The 18,972-nt window shown below is 55.0% G+C and overlaps 1 protein-coding gene across 1 annotated transcript in view; it reads left to right on the top strand.

Moving 5' to 3' along the window:
- Window positions 1–797: 797 nt before the first annotated feature.
- SLCO2A1 (solute carrier organic anion transporter family member 2A1) overlaps window positions 798–18,972 on the top strand; it is a 24,171-nt gene continuing 5,996 nt past the window's right edge. Inside the window, exons 1-7 of the mRNA XM_057380987.1 lie at window positions 798–1,313; window positions 11,707–11,844; window positions 13,506–13,668; window positions 15,532–15,747; window positions 16,756–16,854; window positions 18,205–18,379; window positions 18,540–18,554. Of these exons, the coding sequence (XP_057236970.1) occupies window positions 1,224–1,313; window positions 11,707–11,844; window positions 13,506–13,668; window positions 15,532–15,747; window positions 16,756–16,854; window positions 18,205–18,379; window positions 18,540–18,554 (896 nt within the window). The 5' untranslated portion in view covers window positions 798–1,223. The remainder of the gene's footprint in view (window positions 1,314–11,706; window positions 11,845–13,505; window positions 13,669–15,531; window positions 15,748–16,755; window positions 16,855–18,204; window positions 18,380–18,539; window positions 18,555–18,972) is intronic.

Below are 18,972 nucleotides of genomic sequence, written 5' to 3'. Positions count from 1 at the left end.
TCAAAGCCAGCGATACCCACCTGTCCCGGGGCAGGGTTGGGAAATTGGGAAGCTGACAGCCAAAATTTGGGTTTTTTTACCTTAGCAGCGCTGATTTTCACGCTGCCCAAGGCAGGGTCAGCAAATCCCGGGGGTCCCGACCCGGGGRTCGAGCGGCGGGAGGGCTCGGGCTCGGCGGGAGGAAGCAGCACCCGGGAAGCCGCTTCCCACRGGCTCCGGGCACCCTCTCGTGGTGACGGTGCCCGGCGGGACCTGGGGGCCGGGGTGGCACCGAGAGGGGCTCGGCTCCTTGGGGTCACACCCAGGGACCCGCCARCCCTCCCGGGGGAGCCATCCAGGGAATTGGGATTTATTTTTCCAGCCTCAGGCCAGGCCGGGGTGGGCTCCACTCTTTCCCACGGGGTCCCCCTGCTCTCCCCACCCGGGAAAGCGATAATGTGGACAGAACACTCGAAGCTGGTTTCTACCCCGGCTGGATCAACCTGCCCTTCTCCTTTCTGACGCGTTTCCCCCTGAGAGGAGCTTGCAAAATAAATCAGGGCTTTGCATAAACAAAGCCCAGAGAGGTGTTGGTGAAAAAAAAAACAGCGCTCAGGAGCTTCACAAGCGCAGCTTTTTTTTTTTTTTTAAAAAAAAAACAAACAAGCAAACACAGAAGTATTTTTTTTCTCTTTCAAAACCCACAGCCCAGGCAAGAATTTCTCCATCCGCCCACCCAGTTTCCCCCTCCCACCACCTGCGAGCCAAATCTCAGCTGCTGAAAGGAGCCTCCCCTTCCTCTCGCCCCTTCAGGGAGCCTTTGAATGAAAATCCAGTCGCTTTCCCCGCTGAAGGGACACTCGTKGCCGTTTCCTTGACCAGCCACGTCCCGCAGCCTGGTCCAGGAGCACAGCGGCGGCTCGGGGCGCTGAGTGTCCCCCCAGAGCTCTGTCACAGCCCCCTGTCCCCTGTCCCCACCTGCTCCCTGCGCGCTGCCTTCGCTTCCTGCGGCTTTAAAGTTCCCTCGGTGCGCGCAGCGAAAGAGGGAGGAGAGAAAGCGTTTCATCATCGCTCCCGGGAGCCGACTTATAAAAAGTTGGCGCTGCCGCTGCCCGGCTCACTCGCAGGCTCGCAGGGATTGCGGCGCGGTCCGCACGGGCTGCGGGCGTTGGGCCGGGCCGGACAGCAACGGGAGCCCACGCGCGGCCCAACGATTGCGCCGGGCTCCCCGGGAAGCCCTCGCCATGGGAATCAACCCTGAAGTCAGCAAATCCGCGATTGACATCCCCGAGAGCTCCGGCACCTGCCCGCGGAGTGTCTTCTGCAACATCAAGGTGAGGATGGGAGCGGGGAGCGGGGCGGGGATGCCCGCGGGAGGGAGGGGGGTTCCGGCCCGGAGAGGGACCCCGGCCCACCCCGCACATCCCCGCGCCCCCCGCACACCCCGCGGGGCAAATAAAGGGTGTTGGGTGATGCAGAATGGGAACATCAGCTCGTGGGGCAGTGCTGGGTAAGCCCTCCCCGATCTGTACTCGGGGGGCTCGCAGCGATGCCCTGCGCGGCACTCGGGTGTTTCACTCCGTGAGCCTCCCCACGGCGTCTGGTACACGGTGTGCTGCTGCTGGGGAATGATTAACCACATCCTGGTGCGAAAAGAAAACCCTGCCCTAGAATAACACGGGCTTGCGTTAAAAACTTGCGTGAGCGRAGCTTTTGGAGCGGCCCGAACAAAGGCTCGGGCGGTTGCGGTGGTTTTTGCGGTGCTGGCTGCCCCGGTGCCTCACCTGCCGGAGCTCCAGGCTCCCGARCTCGCTGTCTGTGCGAGAACGCCCCGCTCACCACCCGTGGGTCACGTTCCACGCCCTGCCGGCCGTCCCGGCTTTACACCACCCTTCTCCCTGACTTTTTTCCCCCGTTTTTTTGGCCCAGTTTTGGATGTGCTGCACGTGCTGGTTCCTATCCTGGGAACATCCGCCTGCAAGTCCCCGGCAGGGAGGGATTTTCGTCCCTCTCTTGGCAGCACCTCCGCCCACCGGCCGCTGGAGCAGCCAGGTGCAGTTTTTGGGAACGGCAGCTCTGGGGATGTGCGAGGGGACCCCCGGCTGCGGCGGGCAGGACCCCCGGCTGCGATTTCCCACTGCCGTTCCTGGATCCAGCCGTGTGTGCTGTGTTTTGTCAGCGCTTCCCAGCCCGCGGTTTTCGGGATGTGTGGCCGTCGGGATGGGTTTGGGGTTTGTTTCTTGCCATCAAGCTTCCCTCACCCTGCATGAAGGACTGTGCTGGAGTGCTGTGGGGATGCTATGGGGTTCTGTGGGAATGCTGTAGGATGCCGTGGGGCTGTGGGAATGCTGTGGGGTGCTGTGGGAATGCTATGGGAATGCTGTGGGGTGCTGTGGGGTTCTGTGGGAATGCTGTAGAGTGCCGTGGGGCTGTCCCCAAGCGGCTGCTCCTCCTCCTGGGAGCCTCCCAGGTGATGTCCCCAGTCCTACGCCCCTGCAGGTCCCCACTGCCCGCACTGGGCTGTTCCAGCCGGTGACTTGGTGGCACTTTTTGGCTGCGGGCTCCAGGGCAAAGAGCTTGTGATTCCCCTGAGTGATTTGGGGCTGCCTCTGTCCCTGCTGACCTGTCCCCTGCTCCGGTGGAGGTGCAAAATGTGTCCCCAGCCCCCTCTGGGCTGCTGCAGGAATGACCATGGCTTAGAGTGAGTAAAATCACCCAAAACCRGAGCACTCCTTGCAGTTCGTGCTCTTTCCTGGAAATTGGCAYTGCTCCCTTCAGCTGGCAGCACGCAAAAACTGCCTGGAGTGAAAAAATATTGCCAAACCCTTTTGAAGGGTGTCAGGCTCCTGGAATAAAACTCAAAAGCCCCAACAAATAAATGCAATTCCATTTGTGCACCCCTTAGGCAGTTGCAGGGTGTGTGATGTGGGTGCTCAGCACTCCACACTCCTCAGGTGCTCAGATGGGACCTTTTAGGGGCATTTGGCCAAGGGCAGGTGACTCCGGGGTGTCACTTTGCTGGTGGCAGGAAAACCATTGCCTGAAGAAAAGCTTTAAAACTGCTTTTTAAACTTTTTCTTTTAACAGTTCTGGTTTAAAATAGTTTCTGGTTTAAAAAGCCAACGRCCTGGTGTGGAGGAGCGGTTTGAGYTCCATGCAAACATGCTCCATRTGGGATGGTGGGCAGCCAGGACACCCATCCCTCGCAGAAATATTCTCATTTTTAAGAGCAAATGTATAAATTGACAGGCAGCAAGATCCCCCACCCTTTCCTGACCTCTTCACTCTTCCTGTGCTGTGACATTAAAAATACATACATTAACAAAAGAACTGCTTCAGGGTCAGAAAACATTAACCTGTGTGCACTGCCAGTCCCCTCAGCCCCCCAAAATGAGTAGGACATCGAAGTGTCACAGAGGAGTTTCCAGGTATGGGGAGTCTTGGTGTGAATGGTCATCAGTGGGCACAGCGTGGTCAGCATCTGGGTTTGAGGGGTTGGTGGCTCTTGTTTGTACAAGAAGCCACTGGTGTTGTGAATGATGGATCATAAAAAAGCCTCATCTGGCCCCAAATTGTGTAGGACGCTGAGGGCATCACCCCCACACCCAGAGCCAGGTGCTGTGAAGGGATTTAAAACATAAAAAGTCAGATAAAAAGGTCAGGCATAACATCCTCGAACGGGCAGTGGCAGTTCCTGCTGGGGACAGTATTTCCAACACAAAACAACAAAATTCCCCACTTTTAACAGCCTTGGAATTACGTGATTAAGACTTGGAAGCCTCAATCACGAAGCTCCTATTTAATCCCCAAAGCCCACGTGCCAGGATCATGTTCAGGGTGTGTTTTGCAGGTCTCAGGCCAAAATAACCAATTTATTCTCCATATAAATCATTTTGCCCCTCCATGYTCCCTGTGGCAGGGACCACCACCCCCTGCACTGCATCCCATCGCTCTCGGGGTGTTTCCCAGCACTGGACCCGTTGCCACTGACATTTGGAGTTGGGAGACAGCAGGGGTGGGCATCGGGGAGGGAAAGGGGCGCTTGGAGGGATTCTGTGGGGTTTGGAGAGCGGGATGGGGATGGGGATCACTGCTCGGGGTGCGGGAGCGCTGCAGCTGCGCTTGGGGAGGCGATTCCCCGCGGGTGGCTCCGGGGGCTCGGATCCGCKCGGGTCCAGCCTTCCTGTCCTGTGACAGCTCCGTGTGGCTCCGGGAGTCACCCCGGTCGGTCACAGTGGTCCCCGCAGGACGGCGGCGGTGGCCCCGCACGGGCTCGGGCCGTGCCGATAGCGCCGGGCTCCGCCGGGCGCGGCCGCGGTGTTTGCTCCCGCCGTGTCTCACACCAGGAGAGAGCTCAGCCGCTGCTGAGCTGCTCCCACCCTGAGCCACCTGGAAGGGACAAAGCACAACAGGAAAAACCTTCAGGGTTTGGGGCTGGGAGGTGTTGGGGCTGCTGAGCTCTGGCCGCGTCCAGARAGCTGGAGCATCCCGGTAATCCCACAGCGATGGTGGAGATGGGGGTGATGATGAGATACTGAGATGGGAAACTGGGGAGAAATCCTTCCCTGTGAGGATGGGGAGGCCCTGGCACAGGGTGCCCAGAGAAGCTGTGGCTGCCCCTGGATCCCTGGCAGTGCCCAAGGCCAGGCTGGACATTGGGCTGGGAGCAGCCTGGGACAGTGGAAGGTGTCCTTGCCCGTGGCAGGGGGTGCGTTGGGATGGCTTTTAAGGTCTCTTCCCGCCCAGACCATCCCAGGGCTCTGTGATTTCTGTGACATCCCCTAGCTTGGACACTCCCCAGAGCTCCCAGGGTTGTGCTGGCTGGCACTGGGATCTGGAGTATTCCAGCTGTGCTGCTCCACAAACACAGGAGGAACCCGACCTTCAGGGGATGCCAGCCCCTGGTGGCACTGGGGACACCGAGAACCCCACAGCCTGAAGGATTAAATCAGGTTTGAAAGGTGGAGGAGATGGCTGGTCCTTGTGACACCCACACCTGGCCAGGGACCCCACCCATGCCCCCCAGTCCAGGGTCCCAACCGTGTGATTTAGGCTCACATTGATGGCCTTGGAGGTCTTTTCCYAACCTTAACAAYGCTGTGATTACATGCTCATCTTCCGCTCCCAGACAACCACTGGAACAGGATTATTTCACAGGAATTCTCTGTTTACAGAGTCTCAGATAGTTTGGCTTCTTCGCCCTCGCTGTCTCATTCGTGGTTTTGAGCTATTTTAATGGATTTTGGGATCCCCAGAAAGATGACAAGGAGGAGAGCTTTATAAATATCTTTTGATTTAGAGGAGCTGGACCGGTTTCAGCTGGAAGCTGCAGAGCACAGAGCCGCAGTGTGAAAGTGTTGCGAGCCCAGGCTGGGGGAGGCTTTTTTTTTCCTTGCTTGACGACCGCTTGGAATGGAAAAGGAAACAGGAGGGCAACAGAGAATTATCCTCACTTATGTCAGCCAGAGGGAAAGATTTAAAAGCCTTAGGAGAGGTTTAAAGTGGGTGTTGCTCTGGGGCAGGGAGAGGGAGGGAATGAAAGAGGGTGGGAGAGGAGACAGCAAGGTCAGGAGGGGCTCTCAGAGCAGGATAAGGCTTGGAAGCATCCCGGGGTGAAGGTGCTGGAGCATTCAGGGATCTGTGGACCCCTGGGGCAGGGAGCTCTCCCCTCCCTGCAGAGGAAACAGGAGCCTGGCCTCGGGGTCTGAGCTCCCAGCAGCAGCACAGCAAGGTTGTTGTCCCTTCCTTCGAAGGGACGGCAGGAATTTGCTGAGGAGTGTATTCCAGAAGCCTGGAGATGTCCCAGTTGTGCTCTCACATCCTGTTGGAAAAGATTATGGGTTGCTTTGTTTTGCCAGAACAGGAGATGCATCAAGTCACGGGTCTGGAGCGAAAACACCAAGGGGAGAAAGTCACTGCTGGTTGGAGGCACTGATTTAGGCAAGAAAGTCAAAGTAATATTCCAGTCCTGGGAATGGCTTGTGCAGGGAGAAGGATGAGTTGGATGAGAGTTTGTGGCAAAGAAACAGGAGGGTCCTTGTGGGGTGACACGGGGAGAAGGATCTGTGGTTACTGGGGTCTTCCAGCACTCCTGGTGGTGGTTGGGCTGGGTTTGGATGGTCCAGCACTGTGTTTATGCCTGCTTTTAGTGGGATCAGAAGGGAAGAACCCCCTGATCTTCACCAGCAACACCAGCAGTGGGATCAGGAAAAAAGATGGGGAAGAGCCWGCATTGAAACAGGTTGGAAAGTTTAGTGGGATCAAGGTCTAGGAGACCTGAGACAAGGTAATTTTATGAGGGGCGAGGTGGTTGGGTGCCCAAACACAAGCAAGGAGTGGTCAGCGYAGATAAGATTATCGGGGGCAGGACGGGCGAGGAGTGACGCTGATAGGGAGCACGAGGCACGGCCGGCCGGGCGGGACGCCTGTTTGCACACACTTCGGGGTCAGCCAAAGCCAGCCTGGACCTGCCCTCAAGGAAACCCTGACCGGCTCCTGATGGCCTGCAATGGAAAGAGACCTCTGGAAAAGGGTGAGGGAGCAAAGAGCTGACCACCCASCCTGCTGGAGGGAGGGAAGGCTGCGGGATGCCCGGCATCCTGTCCTGCGGGCAGCGTTTTCTTGGGAAGCATCACCCGCTGGGGGTCAGCCTCAGCAATCCTCTGCAGCCAAAATCCTCCGTTCTGGGCCAAAATGAGCTCCCATAGGCTTTACAAACAACAACAACAAAAAAATGCACTGAGATACAGCGCCAGGAAATCCCCTGTCTGGGTTTGTCACAAAAAGAGCAAATATTGTCCTTGCACGTGCCAGTTGCGGGGTGTAAAACGTGCAGTGCTCAGCAGCAGACAGTTGTCATCCCTTCAGCCCCTTCAGGGTGTTGCCTTGTAGCCAGTTTTAATTATGACACAGATATGATTAAGGGGATAAAAGGCTTTTACTTTGGTATTTATCGGGATCTCAGGTGTACAACTCGATGGAAAAATGCACGCTGCGTGTAGCAGGTATACAAGTTTTATAGATTTCACAAATTAGCATATCTGTCTAGAATTCCTCAGTAAGAATAACATAATTTTAAAAGAATTTTATTCTTATTAATAAATAAGAAATTTATTTATTCAGCAAATGAAGTAATATTTCTTTATTCTAAAGAATTTCCCCCTAGAATGAGGCTAGAGCTCAGTTTATACAATGTGTTCTAGAGAGGAAGCTTCAACCAAGGTTGGAGCCTCAAATCTGAGATAGCACAGGGCACRTTGGCCCYTTACTGAGGATGTTTGGTCTCTCTKCCCAGCAGAACCCCAAAACTGAGCTGGAATACCAGGTTACAAGAATTATAAGAATCTAGGCTAAGGGTACAAGTGGTACATAAAGAATACATTGGAAGGAAAGGCAAAAATCATCAGCCATCACAGGCAGTCCCTGATCAGTTTAATTCTTGTATTCTTTTATATTTTTTTGCAATAAAAATCCCTCTCAGGAGCCAAGTTCTGCCATTGGACTAGGCTCAGAGGATCTGTGCTAAAGGATGGGTCCTGTGTGTTTGGGACTTCTCCCTGTTAACATTTTGAGGTTATTATTAATTTCTACAGTTCCTCCCTCCTTTTCCTTTTTTTCTCTTGGAAGCTCAAGAGATGAAAGTGTAGGGAGTCTCCAGCAGTGGGGAGCTTGGAGYCTCCTCCTTTGGGAGGAATGTTTCCTGATTTTGGGAGGAAAATCTCCTGACTTTCCACTAAGGTCAAACAATTTTGCTTYGGCTCTCTGCAGCCCAAGACACAACTCCAGCAGTGCTCTGTGTAGGGAAAGAGCTGATGGAGAATCCTTACTCCGAGTCCTTTCCAAAGGTTTACTCCAGCCAGATTAATTTTGCTCTTGGCCACGTCCAGGTGTCTTCAGCCACCTGGGGACACTTGGAGAGATTCTGTGAGGGTCTCCAGCTCTCCAGGCAGTCCCTGACTCCATCTGAGGAACAAAGCCCTGACTCTTTCCATCCCCACTGCCRTGGGAAGGATGCTGGGCACAGAGATTAGCTCGAGCGCCGTCAGCATTTCCGCCCTCCTTATCTCCAGCCAGGGCTTCCAGGGGGAAGACACTGAAAAATGAGGTAAGGGATGACTTTGGACACGAGCTGTKGAAGCAGAGCAAGGAATTAACCCTCAACTCACTCCTCCAGGTGGAGCAGTGGCCATGCCACATGCACCAGCATCCTCCCAACCCTGTGATCCCTGCAGAGCAGAGTCAGGCTCCTGCTTGGAGGGAATCTTATCCCAGCTCCTGGAGATCCCTAGAGCACCATGGGGATTGKACACTCCTTTGACACCAAACCTGAGTATTTGTTGGACACTTCTCAGGAGGAGCTTTAGGCTGGGATTGACCGAATCTTTGCCATTGTCTGGAGCATAGCAGGAGCAGTCCTCTCCCTTCCCTGCAACGGGGTGGGCTCCCCTTCCTTTGGAAAAAACGCTGCCTTGGGAGGGGCTGGGTGGGAGGAGCAGCCTGTGTCCCCCAGGAGTTCGCTTCCCTTCTGAATGAAGCTYCTCTTGGAAAGAACTCAAGTGCCTTGTGTAAACAGCCGGGAGGTGGGACCGCTCCGGAGGAAGCACAGCGATAATTCTGAGGGGATTTTCGGGTGCTGCATGTGGGTTCACCCCTCTGGCCTCCCCGTGCCACTCCCTGCCCGTCTGCAGCTCCAAAAATACACCAGGGTCAGCCCCGGGAGCGCTGTGGCTCCTCAGCCTCCTGTCCACCAGCCGTGCATCAGCGAAGCCTCCCCGCCAGCGAGCTCAGCCCTTCCCCAAAAACCCCTTCTCATGGTCAGGGAAGATGGATGATGGCAGCTCCCTCCCCTGGGGGGCAGCTCAGCACATCTGGTGCAGCTGGAAGGGCCCAGCCCGCAGGTTGTGTGTGGTCAGAGTGATGGAGAGCGTGGGAAGAGGGACGGGATGGGAGGGATCYGTGAGGAGCTGCAGGGGACGTGGAGAGCGGTGTTCCTCATGTCATTCTTTCACAGAGCCCTCCAAGCAAGGCCCTCTCCCAGCTATTGGCACTCAGAGCCTTCAAGGTTTGGGAGGGATGTCCTTATTTTAATTAAAACCGAGCCTGCTGAGTGCAGGGGAAGTCTTAAATCAGGCCTCATCTCATGTCCAGAAACGTTGAGCATGTCAGGAAAAGCCCCACTCCAGCTGCAGGAGCCTCGGAGCAAATGTTGTTCAGCCTCTTTCCGGCTATTTTGGGTGGCAGCTTCTTCCCACGGAGAAAAATCCCCGCTCCCTTCCCCTTCCCCTCCGAGGGCTGAGGCTGCTGTGTGCTCTCAGGGTGGGATCAATCCCTGGAGCATCGCTCTGGCTCATCCTGCAGACGGCTGGCAGGACCCACGGGCAGGGGAAGCAATCACACCCYGAGGTTTTCCTGTCCCTTTGCTGCTGCTCTGCAGCTGCATTGCTCCCACCTTGCCTCCCCTCCTGCCAGGCATCTCCCAGGCATCTCAGGATCCGTTCTGACCATCCCAGGTTGTCCCGAAGGCACAAACTCATCCTGGGATATCTCCTGCTGCTTCCGCCTTTCCTTCTTCCCTGCGCTCCCGGTCCATGGCTTGTCCGTGTCCTGTCCTCTCCCTCTCCCTCTCCCTCTCCCTCTCCCTCTCCCTCTCCCCTCCCTCTCCTCTCCCTCTCCTCTCCCATCCCCAGCATCCCAGGGATCCAGGCTGCCTCTCCTCCTCATCCTCCCGCCGTGCCAGCATCCTCTGTGTCCCCGACAGTCCGTCTCCCCATCTGCCCTGGGATCGGGCTGACATTTGCTGCGCTAATTTCGGCCCCGGCGATCCACCCTCTTCCCTCCCCGTTGGTAAACAGCCTCGCTGCTCCGGCTGACGCCTGGCTCCGGGAGAGCTCCGCTTCCAGCTGCTCTGCAGTCCTGGATTGCTGCTGCTCAGCTGGTGCTTCCGTGCTCCAGTGGCTCCTGTAGGGTCTGGCCAGCGCTGCAGGAACAGAAACTGATGTTCTCTGGCAGCAAGATCCCCCTCCAGTTCCCATCCTCACACCCGATCAGCCCATGGYGATCCCRTGGGTCAGGAGAAGGTKGTGGATCCAGCTTCCACCCCATTTWGTCYGGGATGGGATTTTGAGTGTGGGAGCYGATAGTGGGAGGGTGGAGAGGTCATTCTGCTTCAAGAGCCTCCTGGCTGATGTTTCCCTTCCACTTGGTCCCTGCCTGGGAGGATTTCCCACGTTATACCCCAGATTCCTGCTCTGCGGCTTTTCGTCGGGGCAAAGTCCCCACGCGGAAATGGAATTTGTCCTCTCCTGCTCCTTGCAGTGGCACTGCCAGCCTGATGCCAGCCTGTCTGCTGTCACCCCTCTGAGATGTGGCTGGGGACTCTGTGATGGCAGCTTGTGATCCTCCTTCCCTCATTTTTTGGGTGTTTGCCTTTCTCCTTCGCTTTCCTTGTGCTCTCCAGGTTTTTCCCAGCCTGCCCTCACACTGCCAGGGCTCCTTTTTCTCCTCCTTCATCTCCATCCTGCTGTCTGTCAGCACCTCTCCCATCCCTTATGCTTTCATATCCCCAGCCAGGTCTTCTGGCTGGATCTCTCCCTCCTCACAGGRAAAGATTCCCAAGAAACCCTATTCCTGCCCACCTTCACATCAAATTCTGCTACAACTGCTGGGCCTGGCCCCATATCCTCCTCTTYCCCCAAAACCCAACCCCACCCACTTACAGAATTTGCATCCTCCGGGCTGGGTGGACAAATTTTGATTTTTTAAAGATAATTTAGTGGGTGCTTCCAAATAAATCCTCATAAGGATTGCTGCTCTCCTGGCCGAGGACATCAGGAATCTGTCAGCCCTGCAGTACCTTTGATCCCCCATCCATCATCCCTCACTTCCCGCCGTTATCTTTGTGGGACACTCTTCCGGTATTCAGCAAATATTTGATTTCCTGTGAATCTAAATAAAAAGACCTTTCCCCCCCCTTTTTTTTTTTTTAATCGATTTTAAAATACTTTTGGCACCGTGCGGTCGCATTCTGTTCCAAGGAAAATAAAGGAAAACTGTTCTGACTAAATATAGATCAAAAGGCACTTGTGAGCAGTTTCTGGCATCCCTGGCTGGGAGCACTCTCCTCTCGCAGCCCACCCAGGCTCTTTCCATCAGGCTTCTCCCAAAATTTTCTGTATTCCCTCCTCTGCCTCCCCTCGGTGTGGTGAGGATGCTGGGTTTGAAATATTTTGGAGTTTTTCAGCAGCGAGACCACGCTGTGCATATTTCTTCCTCTCCCTCTGGGGGCTTTTAACGCCCTTTTATTTTTGACTTTTTCTCGCACCACCCCTTGGAGCAGGTTGTGTTAATGGATTTTCCAGCTGAGTGAATCCTGGGATGCTCCGTGTCAGAGGTGCAGCCGTTGGCCAGAGCCAGCTGGACCACGCTCGGGTGGGATGTGGCCGCCAGCAGCGCGGCACTGYGGTCTCACACGGCCTCAAGGGCTGCCCGGAGAGTTCACATTGGATATCAGGGAGAATTCCTGATTGGAAGAGTGGTTAATTGTTGGAACAGGCTGCCCAGGGACGTGGTGGAGTCSCCATCCCTGGAAGTGCTCAAACAGCAAGCAGATTGACACTTCTCCAGGCAGTGGTGCTTGGTCAGAAGTCGGAGCTGATAATTTTGGGGGTGTTTTCCATCCTTGATGAGYCTGTGATTGCAGCTGGGTCCTCAYTCTGTKTTTTCCCACAGGTGTTTGTGCTGTGCCATGGGCTCTTGCAACTCTCCCAGCTCCTCTACAGCGCCAACTTCAAGAGCAGCCTCAGCACCATCGAGAAGCGCTTTGGGCTCTCCAGCCTCTCGTCRGGATTCATCTCCAGCCTGCACGAGGTACCTGGGAGGGGAGCACCCCATGGGTGGCCAGGATAGGGGGGGCACCTTCCCAAAATGGAGTCCCAGGGCTGGTCACACCCAGGGCTTCCTCAGCCYCTGTGGGYTGGAGGAGCAGCTGTGCTGKGCAGGGACACCTTCCACTGTCCCAGGGTGCTCCAGCCTGGCCTTGGACAYTKCCAGGRAYCCAGGGGCAGMCACAGCTTCTCTGGACAACTATGCCAGGGTCTCCCCACTCTCTCAGGGAGGAATTTMTTCCCAAAATCCCATCTAATCCTGCCCTCGGGCAGTTTAAAGCACATTGCCGAGCTGGCGGAGAATTTTTTCACAAACACTTTTTGATCAAGAAATCCCTTGGAATAAGTTTTTTCAGCCACCTTTTCAGGAATTCTGCCCCTCCTAGCAGCTCTTCAAGACCTGAAAAAGGCCTCTCTGCTGGCAGAGAGTTTTTTTCTGGCACCACATGGCAGCGCACTTGTCCGTGAGCTCCCTGGTGGGCACATGAGATGCTCCATCAAGAAGCTGGACACTGGATCTTTGGGGCAGTGGATGCCCAAGTCTCACCTCAACCAGCAAGAACATTTGGGATTAAAAAGATGTCTCAGGGCCCACTGTGACTGTGTGAGCTGCCTTGTCCAGCCAGGACAGCAATCCAATTGTGTTGGTGCCTGTGGCAATTTCGAGAACAAAACCCACAAAGAGACAAACAAGGGAGCCTACGCAAACAYAAATACAAAGTTCTCTTAGCCATACATAGAATCACAGCATGGTTTGGGCTGGAAGGGACCTTTAAAGGCCCTCTGGCCCAAACCCCWGCAATGAGCAGGGACARCATCACCATGCCAAAGTTAAAGTGATGTTTAGCTTGTCCCGGGCTGACAAAGCCCATGTGATGGCAATTTTGTGGTGTTCACCCCTCTCCTGAGCGAGCTGGGTGGTTTTGTGGCTTTTTAGCTGGTTGTGTCTGCAGCTGAAAATGTCCAGAGTCACAAATATTTGCAGTAAGCTGGGCTTTGTAGCAGGGCTCATGTCTGTTTGAGTCACAGCAATGGAAGTAACCTTGCTGGTTTTGGGACAATTGTCCATTTATGACACATYAGTCGATCTCTAATCCCAGGAGAAGAGGAAATGGCCCCACACTGTGCCAGGGGAGGTTTAGTTTGTATATGAGAGAAAATTTCTTCCCAGAAAAGGCTGTTCAGCCCTGGCACAGCTGCTCAGGGCAGTAGTGGAGTTCCCATCCCTGGAGGATGTGTAGATGTGGCACTTGGGGACATGGGCCAGTGGTAGCCCTGGCAGTGCTGGGGGRATGGTTGGACTCGATGGTCTCAGAGGGTTTTTGCAACCTGAAGGATCCTGTGATTGCTGGGGGATGGGGCACAGGGATGGGTGCTGAAGAATGCCCCATCCAGATCACAGGGAGGCGGCTGTGATGTCATTTGTGCCACCAAGGGATGCACATGAGTGGCCGAGGGTGAGGCCAAGGAGTGACCCTCTGGCCGGAGAGGAGAAGGGAGCTGTGAACGTGCAGGGCAGAGATGCTCCTGCTGCTGTGAGGGTGAAACAGCTCCTGCTGGGGACCTCTCCACCCCCCAGACACAGTCATGGGGTCTGGACGTCCTCCCTGATGTGCCCTCACGCTCCCTCTGTGCCTTTTCCAGATCGGCAACGTGGTGCTCATCGTSTTTGTCAGCTACTTCGGCAGCCGAGTGCACCGCCCTCGTGTCATCGGKGTCGGGGGGCTGCTGCTGGCGCTGGGCGCCTTCCTGGTCACCCTGCCACACTTCCTGTCGGGCCCCTACGAGTACAGCACCATCAGCACTGGTGAGTGCCACCAGCTGTGCCACCAGCTGTGCCCCACGGACACAGAGCCGCGCTCGGTTATGTGGGACTGCCCAAAAAACCCAGGCACACACCATTTAAACGGTGCCTGGAGGGAGGGAGGGAGGGACTGAAGGTGGGCAGCTGTTGATTAAACCTCATTCCATTATCGCTCTGGAACCCTTTCTGAAGGCAATTATGGGGTGTGGGCTTTCTGCTGCCTCTCCTGCACATGCTATTTCAGCTGTAGTGATGGAATYGTGGGATGGTTTGGGTTGGAAGGGACATTAAAGATCATCCAATTCCAAATCTTCATGGGCAGGGAYGCCTCCCACTAGAGCAGGGTGCTGCAAGTCTGTCCTTGGACACTTCCAGGGATGGGACAGCCAYTGCTTCTCTGAGAGAGAGTAGGTTTAGATCAGATATTGGGGAGAAATTGTTCCCTGTGAGGGTGGGGAGACACTGGCACAGTGTGCCCAGAGAAGCTGTGGCTGCCCCATCCCTGGMAGTGTCCAAGGACAGACTTGGAACAACCTGGGATAGTGGAAGGTGTCCTGCTGGAATTGSATGGTCCTTAGGGTCCCTTCCAACCCAAAGCAGTCAGGGATTCTGTGACAAAGCAGAGTTCTCCTGTCCCCAGGGCCTGTTCTGCTCTAGGCAGGATCCTCAGGATCCACACCAAGAAGGGGCTGCAGCTTTAACTGGGCAAGCTCTGGGAATGAGCTTGTGTGTGTGATGACAGCTCTGTGTTTCCATGCAGAGTGGGACAACAGGAGAACCTGTAGCACCTGTCACAAGGCTGGTTTCGTCTTCCCAAAGTGGTTTGGTCCCTAAATCCTCTGAATGCAGATGAGCCTCAGGCTCCATGGGGACGGTCACCTCTGAAACCCAGCTCTCTGCTGGTCCCCACCCTGTGATTTCTGAGTAGATCAGGCATCAGATGCCAAGTTTTCCAACAGCTTCAATTCATGYATGAGGCTAGGGACAGGTCAGGATTTGGGGCAGGGGCTGCTTTTACTGTGTAGGAAATGAGGAAGGAGCAGGTGGGGTGAATAGGTACAGGAACAAGGAAACGGGGCAGGAATTATGCACTGATCAAATACTGCTAATGCCCCAACTGATTCATGTACAACCATGGAAGTATAGCCAGAAATCACTGAAAAGGCTGAAGGAAAGTGYCAAGAGCTGTGTTTGACCCAAAAGTTCTGTACAGAGCACAATTCCTGCAGAATGCCTTTGCTAAACTGAACGGGRTTAGAGGATGGACTGCAAAAACAGATGGACAGGGCAGAGATAGTGCATTATGATTATTGCCTGGTGATGGAAAAGAACAAATTCGGGGTGTGAATAGCCCCTGAAGATACTGCAGTCCTGGCTGGAGTTTCCATGGCAATCTGGAGCAGGGTGAAGACCCCCCATGTCTGGGCTGTATGAAGAAGCAAGGCCTGTGTTTTGAGAGGAGCTGGGATGTTCCTGAGCCATGGGGGTAACGGAGATTCAGGGCAGGGTGTCCTGCCCCAGTGGGCATCACTGCCTGTTCCTGCCCAGGTACTACGAGGGAGCAGAGACAACAGACAGCAAAACCAGCTGTGGGTTAGGGCTGTCCTCACTAAACCCAGAGCACCCTCATACCACAAACTCCGTAAAAGTTTGATTAAAATCAATCAAAAGCCTGGTTGTTTGCTACTCTGACCTCAGTGTAATACTCCAAAGTGATGAGAACTGCTGAATGAAATGAGCAATCCATCCCAAATGCAGCAGTCTGTGCCTGTTCAAGTTTGGGAGACTCCTGCTATTTGGGGATTTAGTGTGGGAGGAGGCAGGGGATGTTCCTGGTGTCATGATGATCATTTTTCCCCCTTGCAGGTAACAAAAGCCAGGGGCACGTAGAGCTCTGCCATGCAGAGAACAGATTTGTGTGCCCAAACACCACCCGGGACCCCGAGAAGGAGGCCAGTGGCATGTGGGCCATGATGGTCATTGCCCAGCTGCTGGCTGGGATTGGGACCGTGCCCATCCAGCCCTTTGGGATATCCTACGTGGACGACTTTGCCGAGCCCAACAATTCCCCGCTCTATGTCGGTAAGCGGCACCATTCCCTGCACTGTTCTGTTTCATGGAATTCCTGGATGGTTTGGGGTGGAAGRGACCTGAAAKYTCATCCAGTCCCACYCCCTGCTGTGGTCAGGGACATCTCCCACTATCCCAGGGTGCTCCAAGCATCCTTGTCCTCGCTCTGCCATGAGGGATCACCATTCCAGCAAATTGTCCCACTGATCCCTTAGAATTCCCAGATCGGCAAGGAACATGAAGGAAAGAGGACTGCAGGAACCTGAAGGGTTCTGAGGAGGAAGGAAAGTGGGGCTGGTGTGTTGTGTGGTGCCTTTAGGGCTGTGGGAATGCCTGTCAGGGTGGATGCTCCAAGGGTCTGGGTTGCCCCAGTACAGCAGGAATTCAATCTCCCCACATCCCATTCCATTTTATGGCTGATGCAGCTCAAGCTCAYTGTCTTCTTTTGAACATCTTGAGGAGGTTGTGCTGAGAGTTTCTTCCAAGGAGGGAACTTGGATCCTGYCATGGCAAAGGAGTCAAAAGGAAACACTCTGATGTTATGGGTTATCTSTTTCGGAATGGGAGGGTTCAGCTGCACYCAGGTCATTCTRGYAGCCTTTTTACCCTCAGAATCTTTCACCTCCCCTGATGTTTGCACCGAATGTTTTCCCTTGGATCTGAGGATTAGGAAGGGTTTGTTTTCTTGGCATCCCAGAGGAAATGAAGGTCTCAATCACCAGCATGAGCCCAGGATGTCACTGTCCTGTAGCTCCCTGGGGTTCGTGAATATCGTGGATATTCACAGTGTAGCTTTTTGAGCAGAGGGGTTTTCTCCACAGGCAGCTGCCTTTCCCTTCCTGTTCCTGTCAGATAAACACCACCCTCAGTATTGGGGCAGTGGGACCTTCTCACCACCTGCAGCATGATGCAGGGTGTGTTGTACCACTATTCCTGCCTCTCCTGGGAAGACAGAAGACATACCTGCATGGAGAGCCCCATTCCCCGCTCACACAGGCTCTCTCTGCTCCCTTTCCCCAGCCATCCTCTTTTCTATCGCCGTGTTCGGCCCTGCCTTTGGGTACCTGCTGGGATCYGTGGTGCTGCGGCTCTTTGTGGATGTTGGAAGGGTTGGCTCTGGTGAGTATTGCTCGGGTAGAACGGTCCTAAACACCTTCTGGGGGTCAGAAGGTCACTGTGAGGTGAGAGGTAACAGAAGCCACCAGACCTGTGACCCATAAAGACCCTGGAAAGACCCAACCTGGAAAAGCACCTCTACTCCATCACACCGTGAGGATGGATACAGGTGGTCCTGACCCCACCACTGGAMCAGAGCCCTGGGACAGGGACATCCCAATGCCCAGCTCACAGTTGTGGCTGGGAGGAGGCCATGGGGTCTGCCCACTGCCACCACACTGAGGAGGTGTCACACAACCCCAGAGAGGAGCAGRGAGATCTGAGGAATGCAGGGGTGGAGAAGACAACAAAGGGAGCTTGAATCTGCTCATCCTCCTCCCCAGCACCCCTCACCAGCACCCGCAGAGAGAGGGGCCGAGCTGACGCCGCCACGGGCATAATTCGCTTTATTTCTGGTAACTTAATCACTCGAGAATTCTCTCCAGCTCCATCATTAGCGTGGCTTTTCCTGTGTTTCCTTAGAGAGATCAGAGCCTGCCTGACATTTTTGTCCGGTGCCTGATAAGAATAATAAATGMCGGTGGGCAGGAAGCGCCGAGGAGCCTTGGCCCACTCCCCGCGGCGGCAGACGCATTTAGCGGCCTCTGCCCGGTCGCTCCGTGATGATGTCCGAGCTCCAGAGTGGAGCAGTCCTGTTTGGGAAATGGGATGATTGTTCCAACGGGGTGTGGGCTCCTCTGCTGTCCCACCCTGGCACAGGGCTCCCCTGTGGGCAGCCATGGCCCCCACGCCATGCCAAGCCATGGCCCAAGGGTGTGTGTGCTGCAGACGGAGCGGATCTCGCCCTCTCCTCCTTTTTCCGGACACGGCGCCCGGGGTTGGGTCCACTCGGAAACTGCTCAAGGGCTCGTTGGGAGCTTCTGTCCCCACAGCTGGGACAATGGGACAGCAGCTCTTTCCAGGAAAGCAGCGTGCCCTTTCCCCGTGCCTTGGCTCAGCAGCCCTGACAGGCAGCACAGTCCAAACACATTGCGTTCTAGGCCCCTGAATCGCCGCCTCACTGAGGCAGAGCTGAGTTTGTGTCACCATTGTGCTTCCCTGCCGACCACATCCATCCTGGGAGTGCTTGGGATGAGTGGCAGTGCAGGGTCCTGGCTGGGGAMAGGAGGTCGAACACAACCAGGGCCTGTGGGAGCATCCACCTCCAGCCATTCCCTCCAGTGTGCCAGTGGAGACACCCTTGGGCTGTGCCCACAGGGACTCTGCACACTCCACCAGCCCACATTTCCATGGASATTTGTCCCTTTCACCACTGGAACTCTCACAGCGTGTCCCTGTGTCTTGCAATGGCAGTGGACCTGACGCCGAGTGACCAGCGCTGGATCGGGGCCTGGTGGCTGGGCCTGCTCATCTCCTCGGGCTGCCTGGTGCTCACCTCCATCCCATACTTCTTCTTCCCTCGGTACATGGTGAAAGGAGAGGTGAGATCTCATCTCCAGAGGCTGGAAYGTCCTGGARCCAGGGATGAGCTCAGGGARACAATACCTGTCCCCAGAGGARAGRGGTGGGAGGGARCCCAGCAACCCTTCCCATTAAAACAAAATTTAAAAGATGGAAAATAACTAACAGGTATCATTTTGGTGCTTTCAAAGCCAAGCCCTGCAGGTTTTGTTACAAAAATATTTCAGTTCTGTTTTGGAATTGTTTAATCATTGATTCTTTAAAGGCAAAATCCCAAAATATTTCAGTGTTGTGGCTGTTTCAGTGTTGTGGCTAAAGAACTCCCCAGGCTTGAGCTGAGCTGCCTCCAACTTCCATTTTCAGACCTTTTGCAGAGTTAAAAGAGAGGTCTCTTGTCAGGGTTCAGGAAAGGAAAGATTTCCAAGTTCTTAAAGCCAGCCACAAGCTGTTGTCGTGCTGCTCTGCTCAGGGGCTGCAGCGATGCTTGAGATAATTCCCCCTCTAATCACGGAATCCCAGAAGGGTTTGGGTGGGAAGGGACCTTAAAACCCATCCCATTCCACCCCTTCCATGGGCAGGGACACCTCCCACTGTCCCAGGTTGCTCCCAGCCCCATCCAACCTGTCCTTGGACACTGCCAGGGATCCAGGGGCAGTCACA

The sequence above is a fragment of the Malurus melanocephalus genome, unplaced genomic scaffold, assembly GCF_030028575.1.
Source record: "Malurus melanocephalus ecotype Western Australia unplaced genomic scaffold, MMel_1.1 scaffold_485, whole genome shotgun sequence".
In the NCBI taxonomy this organism is placed as follows: Eukaryota; Metazoa; Chordata; class Aves; order Passeriformes; family Maluridae; genus Malurus; species Malurus melanocephalus.
This window is presented reverse-complemented; position numbering and strand designations above follow the sequence as displayed.